At 47.2% G+C, this 27798-nt stretch overlaps 1 protein-coding gene across 1 annotated transcript; it reads right to left on the bottom strand.

Annotated features, from left to right (window-relative positions):
• Positions 1–1139: 1139 nt before the first annotated feature.
• TGM4 (transglutaminase 4) lies at positions 1140–24192 on the bottom strand. The gene is made up of 14 exons (XM_065832685.2): positions 16591–24192; positions 11449–11637; positions 11200–11306; positions 10776–10905; positions 10016–10134; positions 8492–8599; positions 7189–7363; positions 6542–6680; positions 6173–6276; positions 5075–5326; positions 4090–4440; positions 2587–2756; positions 1959–2095; positions 1140–1437 (listed from the first exon to the last, which is right to left on the bottom strand). The coding sequence occupies exons 1-14, from the start codon at positions 16604–16606 to the stop codon at positions 1296–1298; spliced, it is 2139 nt and encodes a 712-aa protein (XP_065688757.1). The 5' UTR covers positions 16607–24192; the 3' UTR covers positions 1140–1295.
• Between the last annotated feature and the right edge of the window lie 3606 nt (positions 24193–27798).

Here is a 27798-nt window from a genome sequence, read left to right as displayed (position 1 = left end):
GCCACCCTTGGGCGCTCCTCCAAGGGCTCCTTAAATGTTTGAAATGCAAAGCAGTGGGAAAACCCTGCTTTTTTTCCTCCTCCCTTTTTTTCCTCTTCTCTTTTTCCTCTTCCCTTTTTTACCCCCTTCCCTTTTTTGCCTCTTCCCCTTCCCCCCGCATTTTTCTCCCCCCCTTTTTTTCTCTCTCCCATTTTATGGGCTGGCATGTAACCAGGTAAAGTTGCTGGTTTTGGTGGTTTTTTGTTTTTTTTTCCACTCTGCAGCCCTAATGCTTCAGCATTTGACTTTTAAATAAACGACAACAACAAAACCCCCCTGTGCTAACGTGTGGCTTCATTTCCTCTTTCCGCATGGAAATGCTGGAAACCCCAGTGCCTGACTGCCGCTGGCCACATTGTGGCAATGCTGTGGAGCAGAGCTGTCCCTTGCCACCGGTGGGCTTAGGAGGTGCTGGGGTGTGCAGTTCAGTGGCAGGGCTGGGTGGACTCCAGATGTGTACAGCTGTTGTTTCCTTCAACTTGTCTGTGGCTGGAAGAACTCCAGATGTACATCACCATCAAGGTCCAACATGTAATCCAGCAGAATTCAGGGCAGAAGGGGAAGAACAGAGGTTTTATGTTTCCTAGAAAGCACTGGTAATGGTGCTGGAGATCGTACTTCTGCGAAAAATGCCTGAAAAACCCCCAAAATAAATTGGGTGGGAGGAAAGGAAGATGTATGAAAAATGGTGTTTGGAGAAACTGCTAGGTTTGCCCTTTTTGTTGTCTAAAGACAAAAAAAGGTGCATGCCTGTACATTCCCCATCTGATGGGCTAGGAGAGAGAGGGAATCACCCAGGAGAGATTCGCTTAAAAAGTATATTGATCTGTGCCGCAGCCTGTGGTGTGGTGGGATCCCTGGGTGGCCTCCCATGTAGGACCACAGCCCAGGCAGCCAAGCAGGTGCAACACCCCTCTGGACTGATACCCATCAGCAACCGATCAACACCTTTGTGAGCTCCATCCCCTGGCCGGAGGTGGGAATGTCCCCTCACGGGCTCAGAGCCATCCCAACTTGGCAATACCATACAACCCAACCACACAGTAGATTTTAAGAGCTTTTATTGAATCACATTTAACTGCAATCAACAGAACTGTGCCCTTTAAATCAGTTTAATTCCCCTAGCTTAATGAGATTTTTTGCTCTTTACTTCGAGATTACTATCCAGCAATCAAGGAGGGCAGAAGTGCCCTTAACATACAACAGTGCGACGTGTTTAGCCGGGTCACCGTTTACACCCTGCTGAGGCACTGATTCTAGTTGATGATGGTGATCTTCTTCTCTGCAGAGATCCCTTTGAGCTGGGTCGAGGTCAGCTTGGCCACCATTTTCTTCTCTCCTAATCTTGTCGGAGTGCAGATTACTTCAGACTTAATGATCCTGCCAGGCTGTACATCCCTAAGGAGAAAGAAAAAACAAATAGCCCCAGTGTGAGTTATCATTCTTATTTGCAACATTTAAATCATTTTGCTTAAAGAAATAGCTGCTGCTTGTGTTTAGGGTGTTTCCCTTCTCTGATGCCCAACACGCAGTAAGTGGGGCTCGGCATAGCGGTGCTGTCTGGTGGTCCTGGTGCTCCCTGGAAACCTTCCTAGATTGTCCCATACTGCTTAAACACTAAATTTGGGTCTGAAGGAAGCAGCTGTGTTCATGCTGGCTGGGCTGTGCCCAGCATCACAGCAGGAACCTGGGGAGAGTCCCTGTCATGTCGAAATATCCTGAGCAGGCCAACCTTTGCGTGGGTCTTTCTGTCACTGGGATTGAGCCCAAATGTGGCAGGGTCTCTAACATGGTTTTCAAAGGGCCACATTACTACACATCTCCTAACTGCTTCTCCAAGGGAAATTAAAAACAAATTAAAAAAAAAAAAAAGAGAAACAAAGCAGAATCTCTGTTTCATACTGGGCTCATTGCCTTACCCCTGATCAAATGCTGTCATCTTAAATATGCCCAAGCCCTCCACCAGCAGCTTGCAGTTGTCCAGGGGCACATTCAGCTTGTTCTTGAAGATGAAGGCACAGGTGAACTCCTCATTCAGTTTGGCTGTTTCTGGCATCTGGCAGAGGAGGAAAGAGAGAAACAAACCGAAAGGCCGAGGATCAGAAAGGTAATAAAGATGTTGGAGCTGCTACCGGTTTGCTCCTTACCCCCAGTGTGGTGGGGGACAACCCCCCTATCTTTTCTACCCTCCTGTGGCGCCGTGTGCTTTGCCCCACCACCTGTTTTCCCAGCTCTTCTCTCTGCTTTCTCAACTGGTTTTTCCTTCAGGGGTTAGAGCTGCGGTGTTGGAGATCTGCCCCACACAAACTGTCGTCTTCCATTCCCCTCCCTCCAGCAGTCCCTGCCTGCCCATTTTAGATGGGGCAATAAAATCTGCATTTCGTGTGTGTTTTCAACCTTCAAATAAAGGTTGAGTAGCCAAATACGCTGAGGACTGAGCACCCCAGGAGGCAGCTGTTTGGGAGATCCCCCTGGGACTGATAACACTACCATGGTGTTACAGTGAGCAGGCCTTTAACCCTTGTCCCCAAGGAGCTTGGCTGGCACCTGGACGGTGATGGGGGGGTACTCGAAGGGCATTGTTATCTCTTTGGTGAGTTTGTCTTCCGTCCCCTGGACCTCAGCAATGGCAGTGACATGGACAAGCACTTCATCTTCCGCGGAGGCCAGTGTCTTCATGTATGTGTCAGCTCCAATTTTCAGAGGAATCTGTGTCTCTGTAGGTGGAAAAACACAGCTCAGGGCTTATCACACACCTGCAAACTGGATGGCAAATTTCGCTGTGATAGTTGGTGCCTCAGGGTGCAGAACGAGGCGTATTTGCCGAGACCATCCAGCTTTTGGCCAGACCTGGAGGCCCCATGGGGGGGAAGCCCCAGCTTGGCAAGTGATACCCAGCACACACAGCCCATGGGAAGGGTGGCTGAGCACACACCGTCTCCCTGCCAAGCCGATTGCCAGCTCAGGCTCATGTCCAGTGTCTCAGCCGCGCTTGTCCCCAGCTGCCCTGGCACTCAGGAGGAGGCAGGGGAGCATGAGGTTGAGTACATTTAAGCCCACGTCCCCTGGGGTTCCTCTGAGGCACTACTAGCTATAAAATTAGCTGTTTTCCTTTCACTTCAGATTTTATCTTTAATTGCCTGGACAAATTTCCAGTGGCTCGGAAGAGCCCCAGAGTCAGCAGGGCTGGAGCCTGAATGTTGCTTTATCTGCAAAGCTTCTTGGCTTCTGGGAATCAAAAAAAATTATGCCTGTCCTTATCTCTAAACCTATGTTGCTACTCTTGTGTCCTACGCTGCTGCATTTTGACAGCCAGAGTATATGCTTGAAAACAACAATAACCAGCAGGAAAGATTTTTTTTTGTGCGAGTGATTCACACTTGGAATAAGCAAGTACTGTTAATTATTCATCACTCGTTATTCTCTTGTTTAGCAAATTTCAGTCACATTGCTGGGGATCAGAAATGCAAGCCAGGTTGCTCAAAGATACGCAATAAACAGCAAACAGCTCTTGGGATCAGCCAGGCAGCCATGAGGTTGAAATTTGCTTGGGTGAAGAACTCAGAAAATAACACTGAGCAGCATCACCACCAGCTGTTCAACATTAGAGCAGGAAGCAAAAGGGAAAGAAAAAAAAAAAAAAGGCTGAAATTTCCAGCCATCTAAATCCTTTGTGGGATGTGACCCATAGGGACACACCTGAAGCCTGCAGTGGTATCTTTGATGCTTACACGGTGGAGACCGGAGGGAGATGCTTGCACAGCAAAAACCTGTCTGCCCACTCTGATGTGTTTCTAACCATCTCATTGAAGCTGTGGCAGGAACAGGGCTTTTGTGTTTTGGCCCCCACTGTGCTGGGATCCCAGTCTGTAACTGAGACTCCCAAATGCAGTAACAAGAGAGGCAGGTAGCAGGCAGGTGATTTCTGCTCTTCCTGCAGTACAGAACCATGCACTCACCTACAGCAGAGCTATTATGAACCATCTTGAGTGAAACCCCAGACTGACACAGTAAATAGCCCACAGAACACAGCGAGCTTTTTGTGCCTACCAGATCCGCCTTCAAGCTCTACAGTCTCCTTGACATATCCAAGACTGGCCTCAACTTTCCCAGTATAGGACTGCAGTTGGCAGGAGCCGACAAGATTGATGGTCCATTTCCCAGGAGTAGAGGTCTTCACTGTAATGGCCAGTTCAAGGGGATTGCCAGGATGCAAAGGTGCTTTGTTGGTTATCTCAAGATGGACCCCAGTCTTGGGGACTGGCTCAGGTGGGAGGATCTGATGACTTAACGCCCTTTCATCTGTGGAATTAACTGAAGCGAAACGTGCACGAGGCACCATTCCTGAAGGACGTATGAAGGAGAGAGCTTTCTCCATAGACTCTCTTTCTTCTATGGAGCCTGGATGAAGAAAAAAGATGGGTGATAGCTGTACCTCAGTCTCCTCAGAGAACCATCATCCCTTTATTTATGCTTCTGCTGCTGAGCAAAGAGGATGTCAGGGCACCCCCAGCCTCCGCTCAGGAAACCCTCTTGGCTTGCACTACCACCAGAACTAACTGTGGTGTTTTGGACTGGAAGAATTTCCTGAAGGGGGCACTTTTAAAGGATGGATGCTCTTAACTTTTTCAATCTAAGGTTTTCCTGCCCCTCACTGGGACAGATTTAAGAGTCTAGCACAACATGGCTGGATCTGAGAACCGTGTGGAGGGAAAGCGGGGATTTTTGTTTCCAATATGATCTAAGGAATGAAAACACAGGAAGAATGAAGAAATGAAGCAACAGTAAGTCAAATAACTACAGGGGTCGCTCACCCAATTTCTTTCACTGATCCCGAAAGAGCAGCCTATGGGTGCCACTGGAGGCATGAAGATGCCCAGGAGCGGCACTGCTCCCCCAGGTCTACACGCCTTACACAGGTTTTGCCACTGCAGCTACCCCTGTGGTTATCTCCTGGAGATAACATGCTGTGGGGTGACTTGTGGGGCCAGGGGGTCTCCTCTTTGTCACTACGTTAGAGGAAGGGGGCAGTCACCTTCAGGGAACTTGTACTGTGAAGTGATATCTTCCCGCCTGTCTTCCCCCACGGCTTTTGTGCTTATTTTCACGCCGATGCCTTCGGTCTCCGTGCTAATCCTGGTGAACTTATTCTTGCCGTTCACCTTCTTGACGATCCAGTAGACTTTGTCAGCATTCACTTCCGCATACACAAACTTGCCATCAAAGGGCAAATACACATCCCCCTCTTTGACAGCCTTCACCGAGCACGGACCACACTGGAACAAACCTAGAAAGTGCATTCAACACCATTTGCTTTTCCAGATATCAGCAGAGCCTCCAATTTTTCTTCCACCCTCAGACCCACCCAAGCAGGAACATGTGGCCATGGTAGTTGACTCTTACTAGAAAATATTCCTCCAAGTCAGCAATGAACTCCAAAAGCTCCGATGTATCCCATAGCTATTTGGGCTTTTTTAGAGATTACCAAGGTCTGGTAAAAGCTTTTATGTGTTTCTGCTCACCTGAGTAATTTTAAGGTTTGAAAGTCATGGCTTGGTGATGAAGTCAACCAAGTCCAGCCACCTGTGTTGATTTTCTGGCAACACCCCACTTTCTGCACAGCCTTGAGGATGAATGTTTTATTTCCTGCCTCAAATTCCCTGCATCCGTGCAGGGAGGGTAGTCACCAATTCTGGCAGCCAGTCCTCTCATTTGCCAATGAACAGACTCATTACTTCCTCAGGAAAGCTCTACAGAAAGCATCTTTACTGGGGAAAGCTGTGGCACCTCTTACTACAGACTGCTTTGAGTCCTCCGCTTCACCAAATAAATCAGGGGATGGTGGAAAGAGAAATTAGCTCTGACTTCCAGATATGAGCTCTAACCTCTGAAATGACACTCATGTCCCCACAGCATCTCACAAGGCTGGCTTTCTGCCTGCTGAGAAATGCTGTTCCTCTCATCCCAGGCTGAGACAACAGGATTGAGACTTGCGTTTTAGGATGTTACTGCCCAAGTGTGTGAAGATGTGCATGGGCAGTATGTGCTTTGCTGACTGGAGACCATGGTTTTCATACAAAATGTCTCTGTCTCCACTGGGAGTTGTAGAAGAGCCTTTCCAGGCAAACCCTACCTTGACTTTGCTCCTGAGGGGTTGCATCAATTGCCTGCCAGCCGCCAAACCCTGTTGGCAGGTCTAGCCGCCTCATCCAGACATCGTTCCACACGTGGAAGTTCCTGTGTGCATTTGGGTTGGAAAGAAAAGCAGTGAGCTGTTACAGCCAAAAGAGTCATGATCTCCTTTCTTAATCCTTAAGTAAGGGCATGATTTAATGGGGATTTGCGTGTAACCCTGTGAAACCCCAGGCTTTCCCTGTCTCTGGGGCAGCAAACCCAAAGTGGGAGGGAAATTCTCAGAGGAAAGGGTACTGGGGCTGAGAAACACAGTGCTGCAGGGTGGTTGCAGGGGGAGGTAGGAAGCGTTAGCCCCCTTTGGCAGTACCAGACAGAGTCGAGGGACATTGAGGTCAGCTTTTCTCCGACTTCATTCAGGTAAACGTCAACTCTCAGGTTCTCATCTGTATCGTGTGCAGAGTTGAAGTTACTCACGCAGCGGGATGGGATCCCCAAACAGCGCATAACTGCAGCACAGACAGACAAAACACAGGGTCACAAAACTGCTCAGGTTGGTGGGTGCATCTGGGGATCATCTCATCCGACCTCCCTGCCCACACAGGGTCCTCTACAGCAGATGCCCAGGATCATGTCCAGGTGGCTTTTGAATATCTCCAGGGACAGAGACTCCACAACCTCTTTAGGCAACCTGTGCCAGTGCTTGGTCACCATCACAGTGAAAAAGCCTTTTTTCCCATGTTCAGACAAAACCTCCCATGTTTCACTTTGTGTTCATCACCTCTGGTGCTGTCACTGGGCACCACTGGCTCTATTTGGCCCACTCCCTGCTGTCAGGTATTTATACACATGGAGAAGAGCCCCTGAACCTTCTTTTCTCCAGGCTGAGCAGTCCCAGCTCTTTCAGCCTCTCCTTACACAACAGACCCTGACACCTCTGCTGCTCAGAGGCATGGTAATTTGGCTTACTAGCACAGTAATTAGGATATCAGGCAAGGGAGACAGTTCAATGCTTACCTGTAGTGAGGACTCCTGCGAAGACCCAGCATTGACCATAAGAGACTGGCTTCTTAGTTTTGTAATACTGCTGCAAAATTGCAACACTCCCAATCCAATCCATAGGGGAGGTCCCATTGCTGTAATTCCCTGACCAGTTTCCCAGCACGACACCGTTGTCATCATTGGCATTAACCTGTGGCCACACACGCACATGCAAAGGAGAAAAATATGGGCATGAAGCTGAATGAGCCTTTAAACCCTGGGGTCTCTGCCCACCCTGTGTCTCCCCAGGTTCTCCACAGCTCTGTGGCACCCAGCAAGGCTGCTGGTGCCATCTGGGGGCTACCCTGATTAGAAACCTGCCACCTGGATGTCTAGAAGGATGGCGCACTGCTGCTTGGGGTGGACATAATGCACTCTACATCTTGTATCCTACAGCCAAGAAGTTCCAGAAGGGTCCCACTGCAAGAGAACAGTTGTCCCCTGAAACACAACCCTTGAGCTGGCTCTGCCAATGCAGCTGCTGGAGAAGGACAACCATCGGGGCAGCTGCAAGCTTTGGAGATGGGGAGATGCTGTATTTCATAGAATCATTTTGGTTGGAAGACACCCTTGAGATCAAGTCCAACCATAACCTAAATCTGGCACTAAACCAGGTCCACAAGAACCTCATCTACACATCTTTTAAACACTTCCAGGGATGGTGACTGCACCACTTCCCTGGGCAGTCTGTTTCACTGCCTGACAACCCTTTCCATGAAGAAATTTTTCCTAATATCCAATCTAAACCTCCCCTGGAACAACTTGAGGCCATTTCCTCTTGTCCTGTCACTTGCTACTTGGGAGAAGAGACCAACACCCTCCATGCCACAACCTCCTTTCAGGTAGTTGCAGACAGCGATAAGATCTCCCCTCAGCCTCCTTTTCTGCAGGCTAAACAGCCCCAGTTCTCTCAGCTGCTCTTCATAAGACTTGTGCTCCAAACCCTTCACCAGCTTTATTGCCCTTCTCTGAACTCTCTCCAGCATCTCTGTGTCTTTCTTGTAGTGAGGGGCCCAAAACTGAACACAATATTTGAGGTGCGGCCTCACCAGTGCCAAGCGCAGGGGGACGATCTCTTCCCTAGTCCTGCTGGCCACACTAGGCCATGCTCGCCTCTTCCCTCCACCCAAAATACCTCTGGCTTTTTGCACGTAGTTGCCCAAAGGAACCCATTTCAGATGCCTCCTGAATTGGTGTTCAAGGCCCCAGGGGAAAAAGAGAAAGTAACAAGGAGGAGGGAAAGCTGGAGTGGCAAAGCACTTCTCTGGGAGAGGCGTACCAAAGCAGACATGGCTCTGGACACAAGCACAGGATCCCTTCTGCTGCCCGGCTTAAGTCCACTTTTGTCCATCAGATACATGCAGGCATCCAAAACGTATTCTTCAAACTGTTTTGGAGAGAAAGTGGAGACATTTTTATACACCACTTTAAAACAAAATTAGCTCAATCACTACAAAGTCTATTTGAGTACTTGGAGGAAACTGTCTGACTAGTCTTAACTTTCAAACTTCCTTTATGATACTGAATTTTCAAGCCTATGGGACTTCCCAAAGCCGTTCTCTCCAAAGAAGGGCTTAAACAGAGCCCCACCTTGGAAGACAAAAGCCTGTCTCATGTGTCTTACAAACACAGCTGGAACCTGACGCAGCAGTATTTACTCCTGTGAGTAGTCCTAAGTCACCTACGCCATCTCCCTGCAGCCCTGCAAATTACTCACTAGAGTAATGAAAATTTAAGAGCGCTGCAAATATTCAGCCTATTGACATAGGTACAAAATGAACCTTGGGAAAAAAAAAATTGGTATATAAATGCAAATTATTACAGCAAAAGTTTCCTAATTAGCAATTGCTGATAAAAATTCCTGAGGTCCAGTTCACAGAAACGTCAAATATCTGATCCAACAAAGCTTGGCAGAATATCAATATCAATTCTCATTGCTTACAGGCAGAATAAATATTAGGATAGGAACAGCCCTATGGACAATGCCCTTTGGCCCCTTCATGGAAAAGGCATCAGCATGAGCACTTTCGCTGGGGTCTCTGTATCCTGCAGCTTGAAATCACAGACTTATAAAACAAAATAAAAACAAGAAAAGAAAATAAAACAAAACAGATTCCAACATTTTTTGGCGGGGAAGTCTGCCTGGGCAGGGTGCAGGATGATCTGTTTGGGTGTCTGTGTGCTTTCTATGGGGTGCAAATAAACCTGCTCTGGCATCCACCTCTTATCTCTAGATGGAGTTATCTGGGAGGCAGCACAGAGGAACACCCTTCCTGGGAGGGGGGGCTGATTGTGTCCTGTGGCCAACACTTCACCTCGCAGTTGGGGAAGGCACCACTTGAACCATGGCAACCTCTGCCAGTGCTTTTCCCGTATATTTTCCCGATCATGATGCAACAGCTAAATAATTTGATGGTTTTTTTTTCCCCATCAGCCCTCTCTGTGGCTCATGAGCTGGTTACCGACAGCTGCTGTGTTGCATGAGAGCAGGGAGGACTCCTTATGGGAATCTTTTTAACTAGAAATGCTCCATCCCCAGTTTCCCCATTCTTTGCCAGGGGTCTTGTGATCTCATTATAAACATGCCATTAAACCCCGTTCTGAAGCTGTGACTGGGGGAAGCACTTAAATACGCAGATTACTCTAAGCAGGTGAGCCTTCCCAGTGAAGCTAGCAGGATTATTCAAGCACATTGAGTTACTCATGGCCTTAAACTGCTTTTAGGTCTGATTCTTTGAAATTAATGCCTAAAGGAGAAAGAGTGAATTAAGGTAATAACACCAGTGAGACAGCTGTATTTTACCTGCCCAAAATTCCAGGGTCTATTGTATATGTTGTATGCAGACCCAACATAGATGTAGCCTGTATCGTTGAGCACGTACTCGTTTCTCTGTGCCTCATCAGCCATGTAGACGACATCATCTGGAACAAAAAACCCCTCAAATGTCAGGTGGTTTGCACACAGGCTATATGAAGTTTTCCTTGGAAAGCTAAAGTGGGGGAGTTGGTGGTCTGTAACATTCACACCAAATTATGACCATGTATCACTCACTTTTTTTTTTCCTGTCGTGGAAGAATTTCCTATAAGACTAAGCTTTATTTTACTTCTGTAGCTCTGTTGCTATATGACCATTGTCTTATTTTAGTGAAAAGCTTCTTTCTGAACAAGTACTTCAGTGGACTAGGTAGACAGTAGAGGGAACTGGGGGACAGATGCCAACCAGCAACACACATTTTTTTGTCTGGTTATTTTTTTTAATCTGGATTTTTAGCAAACCCAGTCATCTCATTTAACATCTGCAGTGGCTCAGGGAAAGGAAACAGCAAGGGGTGACACAGAGGTGCAAACAGAGGTGACAGAGAGATGCCCCAGGGAGGAGCTGGTTCATTGCTATTGCCCAGCTTCCCACTGTTTCCATGAGGATGCTGCTTCCATTGTTTTAGGGAGAAAAAGCAATGTATGTGGGAAAGAGAAGAGGAAAAATGTGAGGAAAAGCTCTCCCAGGGACAATCTCTGGCAGTAGTAATTATCAACCTGCTGGTTGCTGGACCACCCTCCTTACCTTCACACCAAGGATTGAACAAAAGGTAGATATCACTCATTTCGGGCTTGTAAATGTTAGACCCAGTCTTCACATTCAGGGTGTATTTTCCCACCGGAGCCCAGGGTGAGCTGATGACAGACAGCAGGCACTGGGGAGGTGACAAAAGAGAGACGGCATGATGGACCCTCCAACACAGCCACAAACATGGCACAAATACAGCATGAGCACTGATGGTGGTGGATGAATATGTGGAAGAGGGATGGGGCACATCCTGCACATGCAGTGGGGGACCAATGAATTAAAGAGGGTAAAGCTGCTGCCCACCCAAAATTACAGGGCTAAGGGAAGGCAGGATGGGGTATGAGGATTTGCTCTACTGCTCCCAATGGGCTCGGTGACCTCCACCATTGCCCCGAGTGCAAGCGTGGACCATGGGTTCTACCTGTGTGCCGCTGTTCTTGACGATGGAGACTTTCCACCCACCGAAGTCTGGCTGAAGCATCGGGTTCAGCGACATCAGGGTTCCCCTGATTTTCATTGGGTTTTCACCTAGAAACAAATACAACATGAGATGCAGGAGGGTCTCATGGGTCTGCAATGATCATGAAATGCTGGGTGCAGGGACAGGCAGCTGGAGGCAGCTGGGGCTCTCCCACTTTGCCCGATGGCCATGGACAGCAGACACACTTACCGAGGCTGAAACGCAGAGACAGCTTGTCGGTGGGCCTCAGCTCCCTGTTGAAGGTGAGCTCAAGCTGAAAGGGATACCCACGCCGCACCACCAGGTTCTTAATGTTGTATGCATCTGTGTGGTGCTGTTGGCAGTTCTGCCTCTTGAGAAAGTCAATCCCAGTGACACTGAGATCAGTCTCTGGAAAGCCTTCAGCAAAGAGGGAGAAAGAAAAGAAAAAAAAAAAAGGGGGGGGGGGTGTTGATGGTAAATCGCTCAGTAAAGAAAGTTTTTTTTCTTCTTAATGGAGCCCTGTAGGTCATCAAATTATGTAACTATCCAGTGGTTTAGCACAAGGAATCACACCAAGGGCTGCCAGAGCTAATGAATGGCACAATAATTTTGATAATGTAAGATGTATTTATAAGGATAGGATAGGATAGGATAGGATAGGATAGGATAGGATAGGATAGGATAGGATAGGATAGGATAGGATAGCATGGAATGGAATGGAACGGAACAGAAGAAAGAATAGAATAGAATAGAATAGAATAGAATAGAATAGAATAGAATAGAATAGAATAGAATAGAATAGAATAGAATAGAATAGAATAGAATAGAATAGAATAGAATAGAATAGGAATAACACAATGTAAATACTTAGTATATGTATATAGAGATACAGAGAGACTCCTATTGCTGGGATGGGTTATGGAGGCTGTTGGTGGTGAGTGCGTTGCTACAATCCCCTCAGAGCAGGGATGAGCACCTGCCTCACCCTCTGACTATTTGGCCCTGGGTTGCTCGGACATGCCTTTGCCTCCCTCCCTCACTGCCCAGGGAGTCTGAGGGGTGTTTGACCTCTGAGGTGGCCCTGGGTGAGTGGAGATTGAGCAGCTTGAGGGAGGCAGCAGCAGTAGGAAATGTAGCCTGAGGATTTCTGTCCCAGTCAGGCACCCAGCCAGCACCCCAGCACCTCTGTGTATGGGCAGCTGCCCACTGCGTGCCCTTGGGGCTGCTTCCTCGACAGCCAAACAGTTGTGAACAAGATCTCACTGGTTTGGAAAGCCAGGTCTGCTGGCCCACTGCCTGCCCTTGCACGCTGCCAGCTGGCCGGGGGGCCAGCAGCCATGAGCCAGCTCCACAGCCTGCTGTGGACCAGGAAGATGGCATGACTGCAAGTTTTGTTGCACTACTGAAAGTCTTCCTTCTCTGAGAGTCTTACTTCCCCCTTGAAAGTGGAGCAGCAACAGCACATCGGCATCCCATCCCTGCAGCTGCTGTGGGGCAGCTCTGCTCCCCTGAGCATCTCACACAGGAGCCCACCAAAGGTCCTGACCAGTGCCCATGGTCTTGCCATGTCTCTGAGCCATACCCTCCTTGCTCCCATCTGCTCAGCTGCTTTGTTGGTGGCAGCTCGTCAAAGCCAAGGCTGTGACAGCAAGTCATGTTCGCTGCATGCCTGTGCCTTGATATGGTGCGCACCTCCTTGAGTATTAAAGATGTTTCTTCACTATTGCAGGCATTAAACAACAGTACTAGTAGTAGTTATAATAGCAGTAGTACAGACAGGTGAAGAAAGTGCTGCTTGTCAAGGCACATTCAGAGGTGATGCTCCCAGGTGCTCCCCAGCTAGCACAGGGCAGCTTAAAAATTAAGCCTCATCATTGGGATTTTATCTCAGGATATTACTCTCTGCCCAAAGACTAGCCTTATATTATCCTTGAACACATCCTTCATGTTATAAAATAGTAATTAACTTTAGCTTTAATTGCTTCTTACAAAACATATTATACACAGTCAAGCTGGAAGTGTGCTGAAATTTCACTCCCAACAATTGCTGGAATCTCCAATGGTGTCTGGGATGCCACAAGCCTGGGTAATTGGACTCTTCAGGACACTGAAGCTGATACTTTGTATTTTCTCAAAAATTAGTCCCAAGTAATATCACAAGTGCCATTAATCACCCTCTTATGGACATCTACATATGTGAACCTTTGCAAGTTTTTTTGGTTTTGGTTTGGCTTGTTTTTTCCCAAGGACTTGGTTTCTCCTACTAACCAAGTACCAAAGGAAGGTTTGGGGCCAGGAGTCAGCTGTGCTGCAGAAATGCTGCCTGTCTGGGGGGATGCTAAACATGGGGGACAGTGTTCTTGCCCCCTCCATGCCAAGTGGTGCTTTTGCTGTTCAACTTCAGCACAGTTTTGGACTCCATCGATATTATCTGTCGAGTGCTTTTTTTCCCATTCATTCCCAACACAGCATCTGATTTCACAGCATCTGTCATTTAAAATCACCGTCTCCCAGGCTGCTCTCCCCTCCTGTGACTCTGGATGGGAGCAAGGCTGGGAAAAGGGCTCAGGGCTGCAGCAAAGGAGTGAGGCTCTTAGAGGCACAACCTGACACTGTGCTCAAGCAAAGAGCAAAACTTGAGCAAAGAGAAAGCACTCAGCTTTTAAACAAAGATGGGGATTTGGGATTTACTATATCAGGTTTTGGCAGGCTGCCCAGGTGTGGCAGGGAAAGCTGGAGCATGTCAGAACTGAGCTATATATCTTTGGAAGTGTCTAACCTGTCTTGTACCTGCCCATTAAATATTCTTTAAACATAAATTCTGTGTAAACAGTAGGGAGTAACAATACTTCAAAACCACTTGGCTCATGACTGATTTAGAAGATACGGGAGAGTAAGGAAATTTAAATCCACTTGTGATAACTTTGAAATTAGCCAGTCAAAGGAATAATGGTTGAAGGGATTAGTTCACAAAATGTCTTGACAGATTCACATGCACGACATCACGCAACCATGCTAACTTGAGTATCAACAAGAGCCATCCCTTATATTGAAGAGGCTGAAATCTGTTGATAGCTGCTGCAGCATGAGGGATGCCACAGGCATGCTTGGATCCAGGGTAGGCTGAAATTGGTGGCACTGTGACCTGCACCGGGTAGCGACTGCAGCCTTGAGTAAACTGAAGTGACTGCCCATGGATCCCCACCAGATTACTACCTCCGTGTATTTCTTCTTAGTAAGTATATAAACTGTATGCATCTTAATTACATAGCACTTATCAGCAGTACAGCAAATAGACTTAAAATTGACCATCACCTTTTGCTAACTGGTTTAATTTCTGAGCACTTTTCGTTTGATTGCTGACTGCCAGATGCCAACTTCAGGTTGATTTGCACAATGGGGCAGGGGTGTGTATGTCAAAAAAATTCAGCTGAAATTGCTTAGCTCTCTTGAAAAGCATGAAAGGGAAGTGCATCTTCCTCAGCGTTATCAAATCTCCAGCCACCAAAGCTGCTTGATCCTTGTTCCTTACGGAAACCCTGGTGCCGGGTTGAGGAGCTACCAGAAACCAGTCCTGGCAATGAGTGAGGGCTTTGGAGGCATGTAGGAGCTGGATGCATAGGATGGCTGTGGGAAAGGGCCCTGGGGAACGCATTCTTCCAACGTTTCCTAATGTAGGGACTGCATTTTTATCCCTTGTTTCTGGAAATCACCAGTGTTGAGAATGCAGAGAGTAAAAACCGCAGAGACCAGCTGCCTTGCAATATGCTGTGACAAAGCAGAGTGCAATGCCAAAGACCTGTCCCCATCAATGGTGCTGCACTTATTTCTGTGCAAACACACCAGTGATACCCTGTGATGCAGCTGGCACAATGTCCCGCAACAAGAAATGTCGTGGAGCGAGCCAGCGGCACACCCATCGCTGCGTCCAAGGGGATGTGGCCGCTGTCTGCCCTGCCTGGGCAGCCCTATGTGCTGATTTTGGCTTCCTGCTCTGCCTCCTGCCTGGGGCACGGGGCCAGGCACCCACACACCCTGTGGCCGGCTGCCTGCAGGCACCCTGGTTTGCCAGTATGGGAATTAATGATTTACAGCAGAGCTGAGCATGCCGAGAATGCGACCGCTCACAGGATGGAGGCTTGAGCTACAAGAGGCAGCCCTGGCCACGTTCGCTTCTGGGGCAGGCCAGGAGCAAACCCAAATCCTGCTGGATAACTTTCTTTTTTTTTTTTTTCAGAAGAAATTTCAAGACAGTATATTTATTATAATTTCCTAGTTCCATGCTTTAGCCCTTCTAGAGCTCCTTCCTAAACTAACCTGCTGGCCCCACCGCATGCGACCTCCCTGGAAAGATGTTCAGAGCTTCGAGAGCACAGCGATCACCCACAACAAAAATGGGGACATGAGGCCTTTGCACTGGTAAGAATCTGGGGTGTTTTTTCCATAAGTATGAGGTGATGGGGTTTTAAAAAATATTAATAGAGAGCAGAGCATTTCCAGTATGCCTGCCTTCAGTGGGAATAAGGACTGCTCAGAAGGTAAGTGGGATGGGAGTTGTAGTTTTGCAAGAAAGAGCAAAATTCGGACATATGCATTCATTGCTCGCCCTTGCCCAACCTCCGGCAATACTCTCTCATATCCCAGAGATGTGAGATCACATGCCAAAGGTTCTGCTGTCTGAGACTTTCTGGAAAACTTCAGCTCATCCACACTCAAAGTACGGAGGTGTGAAATGGTGGGTCTCAGAAAACTGTCAGGACATCTCTACTCTCCTGATAGCTGAGGAGACCTTCTCCCAGGTCCACTGCAGGCACCAAGTAATCCACGTGTAGAGCTGCTCTGGTACGCCCCAAACCCCATGGGTTCTGGGCATCCTGGGGTTGGGCTGGCCCCAGGAGTGCAGCCAGTGGTGGTGGTTCAGCAGCTGCCAGAGGAGTGACTCAGGCACCTTTCCAGGTAGGTGCAGGATCTCCTGACCTGGGATGCAGCTCAAGTCCCAGTAAATCCCAGCTATTCAGCTATTTTGGAACTTCTGTCAGATGGGATCAGCCATCACTAAAGAACAATAATCTAAAGGATTCAGTAGTTTGAAAGAAATTCCTTTCACCTTGAGACAGAACAAGTTTATAAAAGCTGCGTTTCTTTCCTAGTATCACCGATAGAGCCAGACGTCTGCAGGTTCATGAAACGTGGGTTGCATTTTTCAGTTGGTTTACCAATCCATCAAAATCAGAATTTTCGCAGTCAGAGAAAACCTACCCCCTGTGAGCTACTGAAACACCTTTTCCAAAAGTATCACCCATGGCAGAAGGTGAGAAACCCTCCCTGAACATCTAACACAAGCTATCATATGGAGCATTAAAAACTCACCAGTGTTAAGGCTCATGGTTCTTGTCGGTGTTTCGACGTGAGGCGCCTGCGATGCTGGCAGCTTCCAAGCTCCTGAGTAGCCTCTGCTACTGGCTTCTGAGCATGCAGAAGGAAGGCTGGCTGCCCTTTTTATCAGCCTCTTGCTCTGAGGTGTCAGCAGGGCCGCTGCCAAGGGGGTGGTGTTTAGAGAAAGGAAGTTCCTGGGGGAAAAAAAAATGACTACAACTCCCTCAGCACATAGTCAGACCCTGAAAATCAGCGAAACTTAAATCCCGACTCATATGGCAGGTGGATTTACACAACCAGATGACAAGTGGACAGATCCTTCACTGACAAACAGTAAAATCATGGGCTGCATGAGTAACAGGAATGCACCTATGTCCTAACATCCAGGTTACTGGGATTGCAACTCGATGGGCAAACTTTACAAGGCAGCCAATAAACATCTAATTCTTAGAAAAACAGAGTTCCCCATCAGGACCAATGTGACTTTCTTTGAAGTTAGTAAGATTTTTATTATCGTGTTTGGGACAGAAACACTTGAAGCTGTGGGCTAAACATTTACACATGTGGGTTGGAAAGCCCAAGGATCCTGGTGCTGACCCCCTCCCCATGCAGTCACGTGGGTGCCAGGGGAGATAGCCCAGTGGGAGCATCGGATGGGAAAGACAAGAAACAGGTCAGGTCCAGGAGGAACAAGAAATGTGGCGAATCAGGAGCTGTTCACTGGCTCCTCTTTGCTGACAGCTGTACCAAAGGTCTTAGCTCAGGAGGCAGATGGAGCCCACATATCCCACTGCCACCCTGGTCCTCAGGGTGACCAAAGATGGAGACATGAGTTTACCCCACAGAGGGGAGAGCTGGTGGCACAGGTCAACAGTGACATGGGCACGGTGGTCAGAAAGAGATACAAACATGTCCCCAAGTACACAAAAGTAAAGAGGCAGCTCAGCTGCAGGAGCAGCCTCAGCCCCCCGATGCCTACCTTCATGGCAGCAGGTCAGGCTCCAGCAAGGCAGGACTCAGTCTGCAAGGCTGGTGCATCTACACGTACGATTTCTCTGAACAAGATCTTCCTGTGGAAGCCTTCAAAGGCACCGACGTTTCTCCATCAGTTCAGGTAGCTATGTATTTACTTTAGGAGGACTATTTCATTTGGAAGTGTTGGTGCAAGCTAGGTGCTGAGTTAGCACATCCCACCCTTTGGGCATGTCACTGCCTGCTGGCTGGAGTATGTTTGGTGTCCTTAGTTGAGAGCATGATTAGCGCATCCCAGGGCACCGAGGGTTCAGCACACATCTATAATCTTGCAGGACATCTGCATGAACATCTGAACCGTCAAGGTTCTTAGTAGACAGAGGATCACTCACCATTCAGTACCAGACAATGTGCTGGCAAGTACATATTTCACTATTGAAAACAACACTACAACCCCATTTTACCTTCCAGTGTTGCTTCTACTCTGCATTTCTTTCCTTCTAGAAGGTGAAAGACGTTGCTTAAAACCAGCATAGGATGGAGTATATGTGGAATGTCAACACAACAAAATAACCAATAATACATGTAATCTGAACATTTACAATGTATACTACTGGTTTCCACTTAACTGCAACAACAGAGTAATCCACTTCATCTGAAGGCACTCAGAGTAGCTTTCTAATCGAGTCTCAACCTGTTATATACACATCATTCCACGCTTGGTTGGAGGCAGGCTAAATAGTGTCGACACAGGAGTCCTACAGCAAAAACTACAGATTTTTGAAAACAAGAACAGGTTGATGTTGAGAACACTTTGCTTCTGAAAAAATTTTATGTAGGTGCGTGCTAGAGGGTTGGTGATGGAGGCAGGGCATGTACTCATCAGTGACTGTCACATTTCCAGTCCTATAGGGTTTTGCAAAAGGTTGATTTCAACAGTGTGTGTGTCCTGGCCCTCATTTGGAACCTCAGAGTTCTAGGAAAGAGTGTGCAAGTTAGATGGGTGTGGGTTTTGCCCTGCCATGAACCTACTTCATCTTGAAGGTGGCTGACCTTTTCACTGTCTACAGGAACTTCTGGTTGATGCCAGTGGACAGCATCTAGCTTTCAGTTCTCCTTTTATTTTGTGCAGCTGCTGGTCTTGCCTGCTCCCATTATCTTCCTCTGTGCACTGGTAGTATCTCAATTCAAGGGCAGCAATCCTGGCATATGGTACAACGCTCCTGCATGAGCTTCCTCCCCTCGCTCGCACAAGCTTTCCCTTCTAGGAAGGGCCATTGAGCTGTAATACCCTGCGAGACAGCTGTTGGCATGGGCTGAGAAAGGGGATTTCAACTTAAACTGCAGGAACGTTTTCTCAAAGACATGGTTTCAGCTTGTTTCATGTTGTCAGCAGGTGATTTCTGCCTGTCCTACAGGCAAATCTCCTTTTTTCTTTGCAGGCCACAGTGGCAGCAGCGTGACTTTTTTTCTTCTTCCTTGGTGAAGCTATGAAAACTATCAGCTCTTTCGATTTTTTTCTCCTAAGCGGTTACAACAGTTCATTGTTTCAATCTACCTCGTAATAGTATACTCTTCTAATTAACAGAAGCAGGTTACATTAATATTTTTTGCAGGCAATATCTCCAGCCTATTACCAATAACTTCAGCGACTCACTTCCCAGCTTGCAAAATCAGGCACCAGAGGCTATCAGCTGTATCTGCATCTATCTGCTGCATGGTAAGTCACCTTATTAGTTGGCATAAGAAGGTAGTAAACCACAAACAAATAAAATCAGAATTCCCCAGCGGGCTGCTCCCCTATTTACAAGCTTGCCCTCTGTCTCAGGTTTTGTTTAGTCTGTGTATCAAAAACGACAAGAACAAGTCAAGCTCCAGAGCATGACCATAGATATCAATGTCAAGTAGGAGGGACATGAAGTGCAAACCAGTCCTTAGCTTTACAGTTTTATTCACCTGTGGGCCCATGTCTAGTTACGGAGAAGTTGTCTTTTATAATAGTAATGAGGTGACCTACATTTTTTATGGCCATCTAAGACTTCACGTTGCTTCTGTTTTGACTTTTTTTTATTTTTTCTTCAGTATTTCCAGTCAGAGTAACACTCAAAATAAAACACAGATCAAAAGCACCACAGGTTTCCTTTTTGATGCTCTGGAAATGTGAACTGCTCCTTCCAGTTGCCCTGCAATGTTGCTCAGAGGTGCTAAGGGGTGAGCAGAGCATCCACTGAGGTACACACATGTACAGCCCATGCCTGGGTCCTGAGAGGCACCACAGCAATAAGGTGCCTTCCACTGGACACAGCAGGACTGCTCCCAGGTGTACCAACTAGTATGTGTTGAGTCCTTCCTGAATGACAGCCTAGCGGATGGTAAGTAATGAGAAGTCTTGAGGGGATAAAAAGAAAAAATAAAACGCACAGATGAAGAACAGCTGAAGATCTGGTCCATCTCTTTTGAGCTGGACCGTATTCAAGGTGTTACATTGTTCCTCCCCTCACTATATCATCACATTCGTATCTTGGTCATTAAGAGTTTTCTAGCAGTGAGACACATCTCATCCACGTAATGACCCTGACATGTTGTGCTGCTGTTACTCTGAAAGGAGTGCTGATCTGATCACTTCTCACTCACGTATACCAACCATGGGCTGTGACAGTGGCCTGTCAGCTATGACCCGAGGGCACCTCATGTTTCTGGCAGGCAGATTCTCTTCTGCTCTTACATGAGCCAACTTGTGGCAGGCAATCGGACGTCAGGGGTTGATGCAAGATGGCCAAGCCCAGATCTTAACTGATTCCAAGTCATCTGGCCCCAGCTAACTGGTAATGAGTTTCTCTAAGGCAAATACCAGAGAAGTGATTGATGCCAATAAAATCATTACAGAAATTCCATTGTTTCCTTCTCACTGAATTTTGAAAGAGGTTTTTGGACCTGAAGTTAAGTATGCAGGTGACTAGCTTTGGGCACTTACTTCCAGAAGGAATGAAAACCATGTTGCTCTGCGCCCAACCCAGCACCACCCAGGGAGTCTGTCCCTGAAGAAGGCAAAGACGAAGCTAAAAAGGAGACCACAACTACACTTATACCAAATGTAGGCTTATAGCCTTTTGATCCCCACTCAGGCAAAACGCTCTTGTATAGTAGCACTTTCACTGTCCTGAAAGAGAAGTCCTGTGGTCATCACAGGAAATTGAGGTTTTACACCAGGCCTTCTCAGAAAAACCCAGAGTTGCTTTAACAGCAAGCCAAAATGCTATAATGTTAAAATATCTTTCCAGGTTATTTTTCAAGACCCTTTTCTCCTTCTCTGGCTGAGATGCAAGAGGCAAAATTGCAAAATCAGTCTAGATATAAGGAGTGACTATGTATAAATGTTGAATTTGGGATTTCAGTACTATGACTGCTTGACCCTCAACTCTGGTACAACTGTTGCACTGGAAATACCCAAATAAACTATGTTATATATTGGACTAAAATGACTCAGGAAAAGATACTTCTGCTTCTCAGCAAAATACTTCTTTGTAATTTTGTGCAAGAAATTACAAGAAAAGATCTTTGTTGTGTCACTTCTTCCAGTTAGACACTTTTTTTTAAAAATAAAATTGCCCCCTTTTTGAACCGAAGGAACCCGCCAGTATCTGCTGTGTCCTTGTGGGCAGGAGTTCCTCAGACGAATGACACACTGTAGGAGAAGGAAGCTCCTCTGGCTTTGACGCTGTTGCTTGCTAACTTCTCTTGCAGCCCCCATCCTTGTGGTAGAGGAGACAGTCAACAGCTACGCCAACTTACTTTCTCCATGCAACTCATGGTCTTCTCAGCCCTTGTTACAAAACACTGCCACCTCTTTTCCATATTGAACAGTCCTAGCCTGCTAAGTTGCTTCTCACGACTTTGTCCCACACCATCAAGAGACCCAAGATGGGGAGAAGGACCTCCCACCACCACCACGTGATCCTGCAGCCCACAGCGTGTGCTTGGAAAGGGCCCAACGGGGTGGGTGCAATTACTCCAGGGCCGTATCCACCCTACTGCCACTGACCCATACACACTAGCTTCGAGTGTGCATGTATGACCACACTGACTGATTGCAGTGTGGACACACATCCATAGACTACACCTAAAGCAAACAATATGAAAAGGTACGAGGAAAAATAAAGCAAAAGAGGGCTGCAAAAAATAAATGGTAAGGGCAAGGAAATCAAAAGCGCAAATATTGAATCAGGGATAAAATAGTTTATCCATATATTAAAAACACCTTCAGAGAACAAGGAAAACACTGACAGAATACCTTCCCACCTACAGGATATGTATTTGGTTGCACATGTCTAAGTGAGAAAACAGAAACTTGCATGTCAGGGTCTTCAAGCAACATTTCTTTCTGCACGGGTGGTGTGACAGCTTCTCCTATCTGTCTATGTGGGTGTGTGTGTCTGTACACATATAGATGTACACAGTCTACAGACTACAGGTCACATTGTGCCATGCTGCATCGCCACCAGCCAGCAGCGTGACTGAAATCTCTACGTGGTGGGAAGGGAGAACATTCCTAGATCAGCAGGATTTGGGGAAAGGAGCTGGTCCTGCCCAGTGCTGGAGACCTGGCTCATGTGCTGCATGGGAAAGGATTCAAAGGCTTTGGCCCACTCTTGGACATGCAGAAGTCATGTGTGGCGGCCTCCTTGGTATGATGGGGTTGATTGAGGGCATGGATCTGTGGTTACTTGGACTGAAGAGCAATCAAGCCAGCACACTCCCACTCACCTCTCTTTGTAGCACCCAGGCCATTGCTCTTCACAGCAGACAAGATGCTCTTACCTTGGTTGGCAGCTGGAGGAGCTCCATGCTCACCAGGGTTTCTTAGTAAGCATTTTCATGCAGCAATGGTTCCTGGCAGAGCCATGCCTGTGAGTTGCCTAACTCAGGAGTGTCCTAAAAGGAACAAGTCATTCAAAATACCTCCTATCTGGATGAGGAAACAGTTGCTTGGCAGGAGGAAATGTGGAATTTGTAATGCCTCATCCTTCCCTGGGGCACTGCTCATTTCTCCCTAAGCTTTGCCTTAACTCACTGAAAACAATTAGGTTTGAAGCCTTGGCTGATGTTCAGACTGTGCTCAAGCACTGAGAGCAAGTCATGGTGCCAAGCAGAGTTGTGCAACTCACGCTGCAAAAATGAAGAGGCTGTGCTTATGTCAGGGGAGGAGGTGAGCTGCTCGTGTGGCCAAACCCCAGCCCCAGCTCCCACAGGTGGGACGAAACCCCAGCCCATAGTGGCCTCTGGGCAAGTGAGGCTGAGCACTGGGTTCAAAATGTACGTGTCTCCAAAAAGTGATGGTACCATCAGCCACACCCCATATACTGCTGCTCCTTTCATCCCTCCCGTCCCAGTTATTTCCGTTGCTGTAGTGGAGTCTCTGTGCCGTGCAAGACCTGTGCAGGGGGGAGCAGGGTGTGCATCACCTCCCCCCCGGTAAAATGGGAGTGGGAGGCCCAACCCAGGAGCTCCCCAGGCGTTAACCCAAAACCAGCAATCCCTCATTAACCCAAAACCAGCAGTCCCTCAGGATTTCAAGGGCATGCACTAGCCCCAGGAGCTGCTTAGGAAGTCTTGGCAATTAGTACAGCCATTCACAGCCACTTTTCCTCGAACCTTGAGGAAAATTCTAACCAACTAAGATCATTTGGCTTCCTTGGAGCGTAAAAAGAGTGGCCGGTTGGTTGCTCAGCAGGGCAAAAAATGTTCTATGTCAAGTGCTACTACTGGACATGGGTTGCTGCAGTGCTTCATGCAGCTATGGGACAGAGCACTACAAGGTCCAGGCTTCCCGATCCTTTGGTCACCACATGCTGGACTGCTGCAGCTGGTCAGCATTACCATGCCCTGGAAGCCACCACCAGCTTTGCACACAGCAGGATGTCTCCTCAAGCAGCAAAGGTTCAAATGCACAAAGCAGTTCAGAATCAGCAGCAAAGTAAGGTGGGGTCCTTCTCCTTTCATAACAGTGCATTTGTTTTCAGACTACAAATGCATACGCAAGTATTATGGTTTCCGTGGTTAGCCAAAAAGCCTCTGGTGGCCTAGGTCTGTATGGCATCTCAAGGAGGAACCTGCTTTCTGTGGTACAGCAGCTTTTAATAGGAACTGACGAACTTGGAGGTAAAAGGGCAAACCAGCTGGTTTTGGTGTTGCCCAGGAAAGCCAGCCACAGGTCACAGAAAGTTCAACCTCCTGCCCAGATACAATGGTTACCAACACCAGATTGGGTCAGTTGAGATCTAGCTAAACCTCAAGAGTCTCCATGGGTGGAGATTCTGCTGCCTCTCTGAGCAGTGAACATCCTGGTGACATCCTTTTCCCTGATGGTCACCTTGAAACTCCCAAGACATAACCTGTGCCTGTTGCTTCTTCTTGTTCTGGCCATTTCTACAGAGCAGAGCTTGGCTCCATTGCCTCTGTAACTTCTCTCCAAGCATGTGTCGGCTGCTCTCAGGTCAGCCTGAGCCTCCCTCTCCAAGAAGGCCACATCCTTCAGCCTCTCCTTGTAGGCTCCTGCCATCTTGGTATACTTCTGCCAGACCAGTTTCCCAACACCCTCTTGAACCTCAGGTACAGACACTGGGACTGACTGCCCCTGCCCCCAGGTAGCCCCCCACCCCTGCCCATGGCCCTGGAGCCCATTTCAGATTTTACAGGCACATCGCTGATCTTTTTTTTTGGTGTTAACTTATCTAGAAACAGACTTGCCTTAGAAAGGGCAATGAAACACCTAGCTCAACATCCACCTTCCACCTGAAGCTACAAAGTGTTGTTTTACAGTCTAAAATACTTGGTTTCTTCCTCGGGACCACATTTTCAGAAACGTTGTCTTCTTCCAAGCTTTTACTTTAAAAAGTGACATGGTGCAACTTGATATTTAGAGGCAAACTCCTGGTTCTCCTGGAAAGTCTTTTAGCACTGACTTCAGCTCACCCCAGATTTTTCCCCAAGACTAAACGAGCTACTATCACTGTGTGGTTTGCTGTGGATGAGCTCCCACCCTGCACAACTACCCTATCAAACTCCTAAAATGAAGGTTTGCTGCTACTCTTTTGCAGAAGGTGAGCAGAGAACCTGGCACCACGAACATATCAGGATTAGTATCCATTTATTCCTAACTTCATGGCTTTTCTGTGACAGCCAAGGTCAGAGCCATGGCACCACTCTTATGGCGTGTCAAGTTACCATGACTTTCTTCTTCAGAAACACCCCACCGCTTGCCATATTTTAGTGGAATTAAGTGTGTGACACCCTTGCATTGTGATCAATATTTAAGGTCTCTGAAGAGTCAACACCGGGCACTGAATCATATTCCTTGGAAACTTCAAGTATACCAAACTCAGCAGAACAATCTCATTTCTTGCATCTACTTCTCCTACTTATCACCTGGGCAAACATATCATCATTCAAGTTATTTTGATATACGCTGTGACCAAGATGTATAACATTCCAAGTTTCAATGGCTCCTCGTCAATGACAACAGGGACTTTTCTCAGGTTTTATGTATAGTTCCTTATCTAATCGGTCAAACTATGCTTTAAGGTTCAACTGTGACAATTTCATTTGGCTTTGTTCCTTGTAAAGGTATACAAGGTACTATTTGCCTTAGAATATAATACTTGCGGACCTTGTTTATACAACAGATTTTTCAAAGTGCTTCCCACCATTAGTTCAAAAATACTTCAGTTTTCACAAGTGACATTGTGAACCTTGCTATTAACCATGCACCTGCTTCTTCTACTGTTTAAAGTGTGGCACGGTATAGCCCTGTTTGAGAAAATCTGATGAACGAGATGCTGAAAAATTAGGGTTGTGTTTGAGAATGAGGGGAAGCTGCACGAAAGACTCACTACAGCTAACGCCTGGGAGATCACAGTATCACAGTATCACAGTATGTTTGGGATTGGAAGGGACCTCAAAAGATCATCTAGTCCAATCCCCCTGCTGGAGCAGGAACGCCTAGGTGAGGTCGCACAGGAATGTGTCCAGGCGGGTTTGAATGTCTCCAGGGAAGGAGACTCCACAACCTCCCTGGGCAGCCTGTTCCAGTGCTCTGTTACCCTCACTGAGAAGAAGTTCTTTCTCAATTTTAAGTGGAACCTCTTGTGTTCCAGCTTGATCCCATTGCCCCTTGTCCTATCATGTGCAAACAAAAGTGTATTTTGCTGGAATTTGAGCAGAAATGTGTGGCCAAGCCTCTTCTCTAAAATAAACTTGGCTTGAGTGTGCAAAAACTCCACAAAAGCACACTAGCATAGCTCCTGCATAAGAATAACCCACCTTCTGCACTGGTAAACCAGGGTCTTAACAGTTGGCCATGATCTTCATCCACCTTACAAGGTCCACCACATCCGCACTGCTCATTCTTCAAACACAGCTCACTCACTAGTCTCACATCACTTTTTTTGTATATGTGCGGTGTGTAAAATATCAGTAAAATATTAAATTTCAGCCACTGAGCTTTGGACACTGTTTCAGTTGGAAATGCCGGTAACCCTTTTCAAGAACACCTCCAGCTGCATTCTGGATGACCACACACGGACCATTTACCAGAGGTGTACTGCTTTGCCATGTGGCAATTGCAGCCCTGCCTCGCAGCCCTGACCCCATGCTGACAAGCAACACCAGCAGACATGGGTCAGACCCTGTGTACACACAGGACAAGGATTCTGCCAAAAAATGCACCCTGTTCAGCATTTTTTTCCTCCCACATGAACTGGAGGAAAACTTGTTTCTGTTTCCACCTTTACGTATTTAGGACAGTAAATTTACAGCCCTAATTCACGCTCTTCCACCTTAAAAATGAGCATCAATTAAAACGCTTCCCACACTTTCTGCACTCATGCAATCGTCTCCTAGACCTTGACCTCCAACAATGACTGCAGCAAAAAAATGTCAGTTTTGAGATAACCTATGTTAAAAATCTTTCCAGAAGGTTTGCTAGAAGAGGCAATAGCCAAATTACCCAGAGAGAGTCTGGTCCTTCTCCTGCTGTTTGCATAAAGGCTGCCATGGCTTACAGCTGGCTGAGAGTTAATAACAAGGTCAAACAAATCAGGCTTGCAGCTTTCATTATTTCTCCATCATGTATGAAAGTCTAAGGCGACCTGATGTTCTTAGAAATGCATACGTAGTTCCTGTTTGTCATCTCCGCAGACCTACGAGGGATGCTGGGTCACCATGTCAAGTTCCCGTTTCCCAGAGGCTGGACATGCCCCATGCTTTCTGTCTCTGCTGCTAACCAAAGAGCTCCCCAGGTGCAAAGACCCACATTGGTAAGGAGGAAAGGCACTTGAAGCACTCTGCCCTCTGCCCCACCACACATGCAGCTCGTCCCTTGGAGGGGAAGACTTTTGGGCACATCGTGGGGAGAGGCAAAGGCTTCGCCCGTCTTGGGACGTGGCTGCCAGATGTGATGAGCTAGGGCGCTGTCCTGAAGCCGGGGCCTCTTCTGTGGACACTGTCTTTTCATCTTTCTGATACAAAGAAGGAAAAGACATGAACCCAACTCCAGTGGCATTTCCAGCCGTGAGTCTAGTTTTGCACTTCTGCTGGACAAGGCACAGATCTGCCAGTCACGACAAACCTGACAGGTTCACAGAAATGTGTCCTTAGGTTTTCTGTGCATGCCACAACTGTGATTCATTTTCTGTGGTTACGAGGAGACAGAGACAAGCTGGCAAGCCCAGAGCAAACAAGTGATATCATCAGCATGATGCATACATTTATAGACATCATTATATTTCTTGATTAGGGACGCAACCAAAAAATTCCCAAGTAAAACAAGATGTGCAGGCAGGAGCAAAAAGTCAATACCTTAGAAGTGAGGAATCCTGACACATGCGCTGTGTCGACAGGCATCTCATCCTGAACACTGACCCAAAATATAGCATGTGTGTGTAACAGTGATATGGTTGGTTACATCGCACAAATGGGAATTGGCATCATCCAGAGCTGTACAAAAAATGTTGTCTGAGAAACTCAATTTTACCAAATGTTGAAGTAATTGCCAACTTAAGTGGGGAAGGGGGGATATGCTGAACATGGACACTCTGAGTGAAAGTAGCTGTTCATAATCAGTCTGTTGTATTCTCCCAAAATTACAATGGTGATCAAAACCCCATCCTGGTTAAGAGTTTAAAGGAAAGAACAGAAACCTTAGAGTAAGTAACATGCCAGGAACAGGAAAGT

Source organism: Patagioenas fasciata, chromosome 2 (assembly GCF_037038585.1).
Source record: "Patagioenas fasciata isolate bPatFas1 chromosome 2, bPatFas1.hap1, whole genome shotgun sequence".
Classification (NCBI taxonomy): domain Eukaryota; kingdom Metazoa; phylum Chordata; class Aves; order Columbiformes; family Columbidae; genus Patagioenas; species Patagioenas fasciata.
Note: the sequence above shows the minus strand (reverse complement) of the source record. Positions and strands in the feature narration are given on the sequence as shown.

Excerpts from the sequence above, each read along its gene's own strand:
- TGM4 (XM_065832685.2), bottom strand. Across the intron at positions 2,757-4,089 it reads AGAGCTTGAAGGCGGATCTG|AGACACAGATTCCTCTGAAA; the intron begins GTAGGCACAAAA and ends TTCCACCTACAG. Across the intron at positions 1,438-1,958 it reads ATGACAGCATTTGATCAGGG|GGATGTACAGCCTGGCAGGA; the intron begins GTAAGGCAATGA and ends CTTTCTCCTTAG.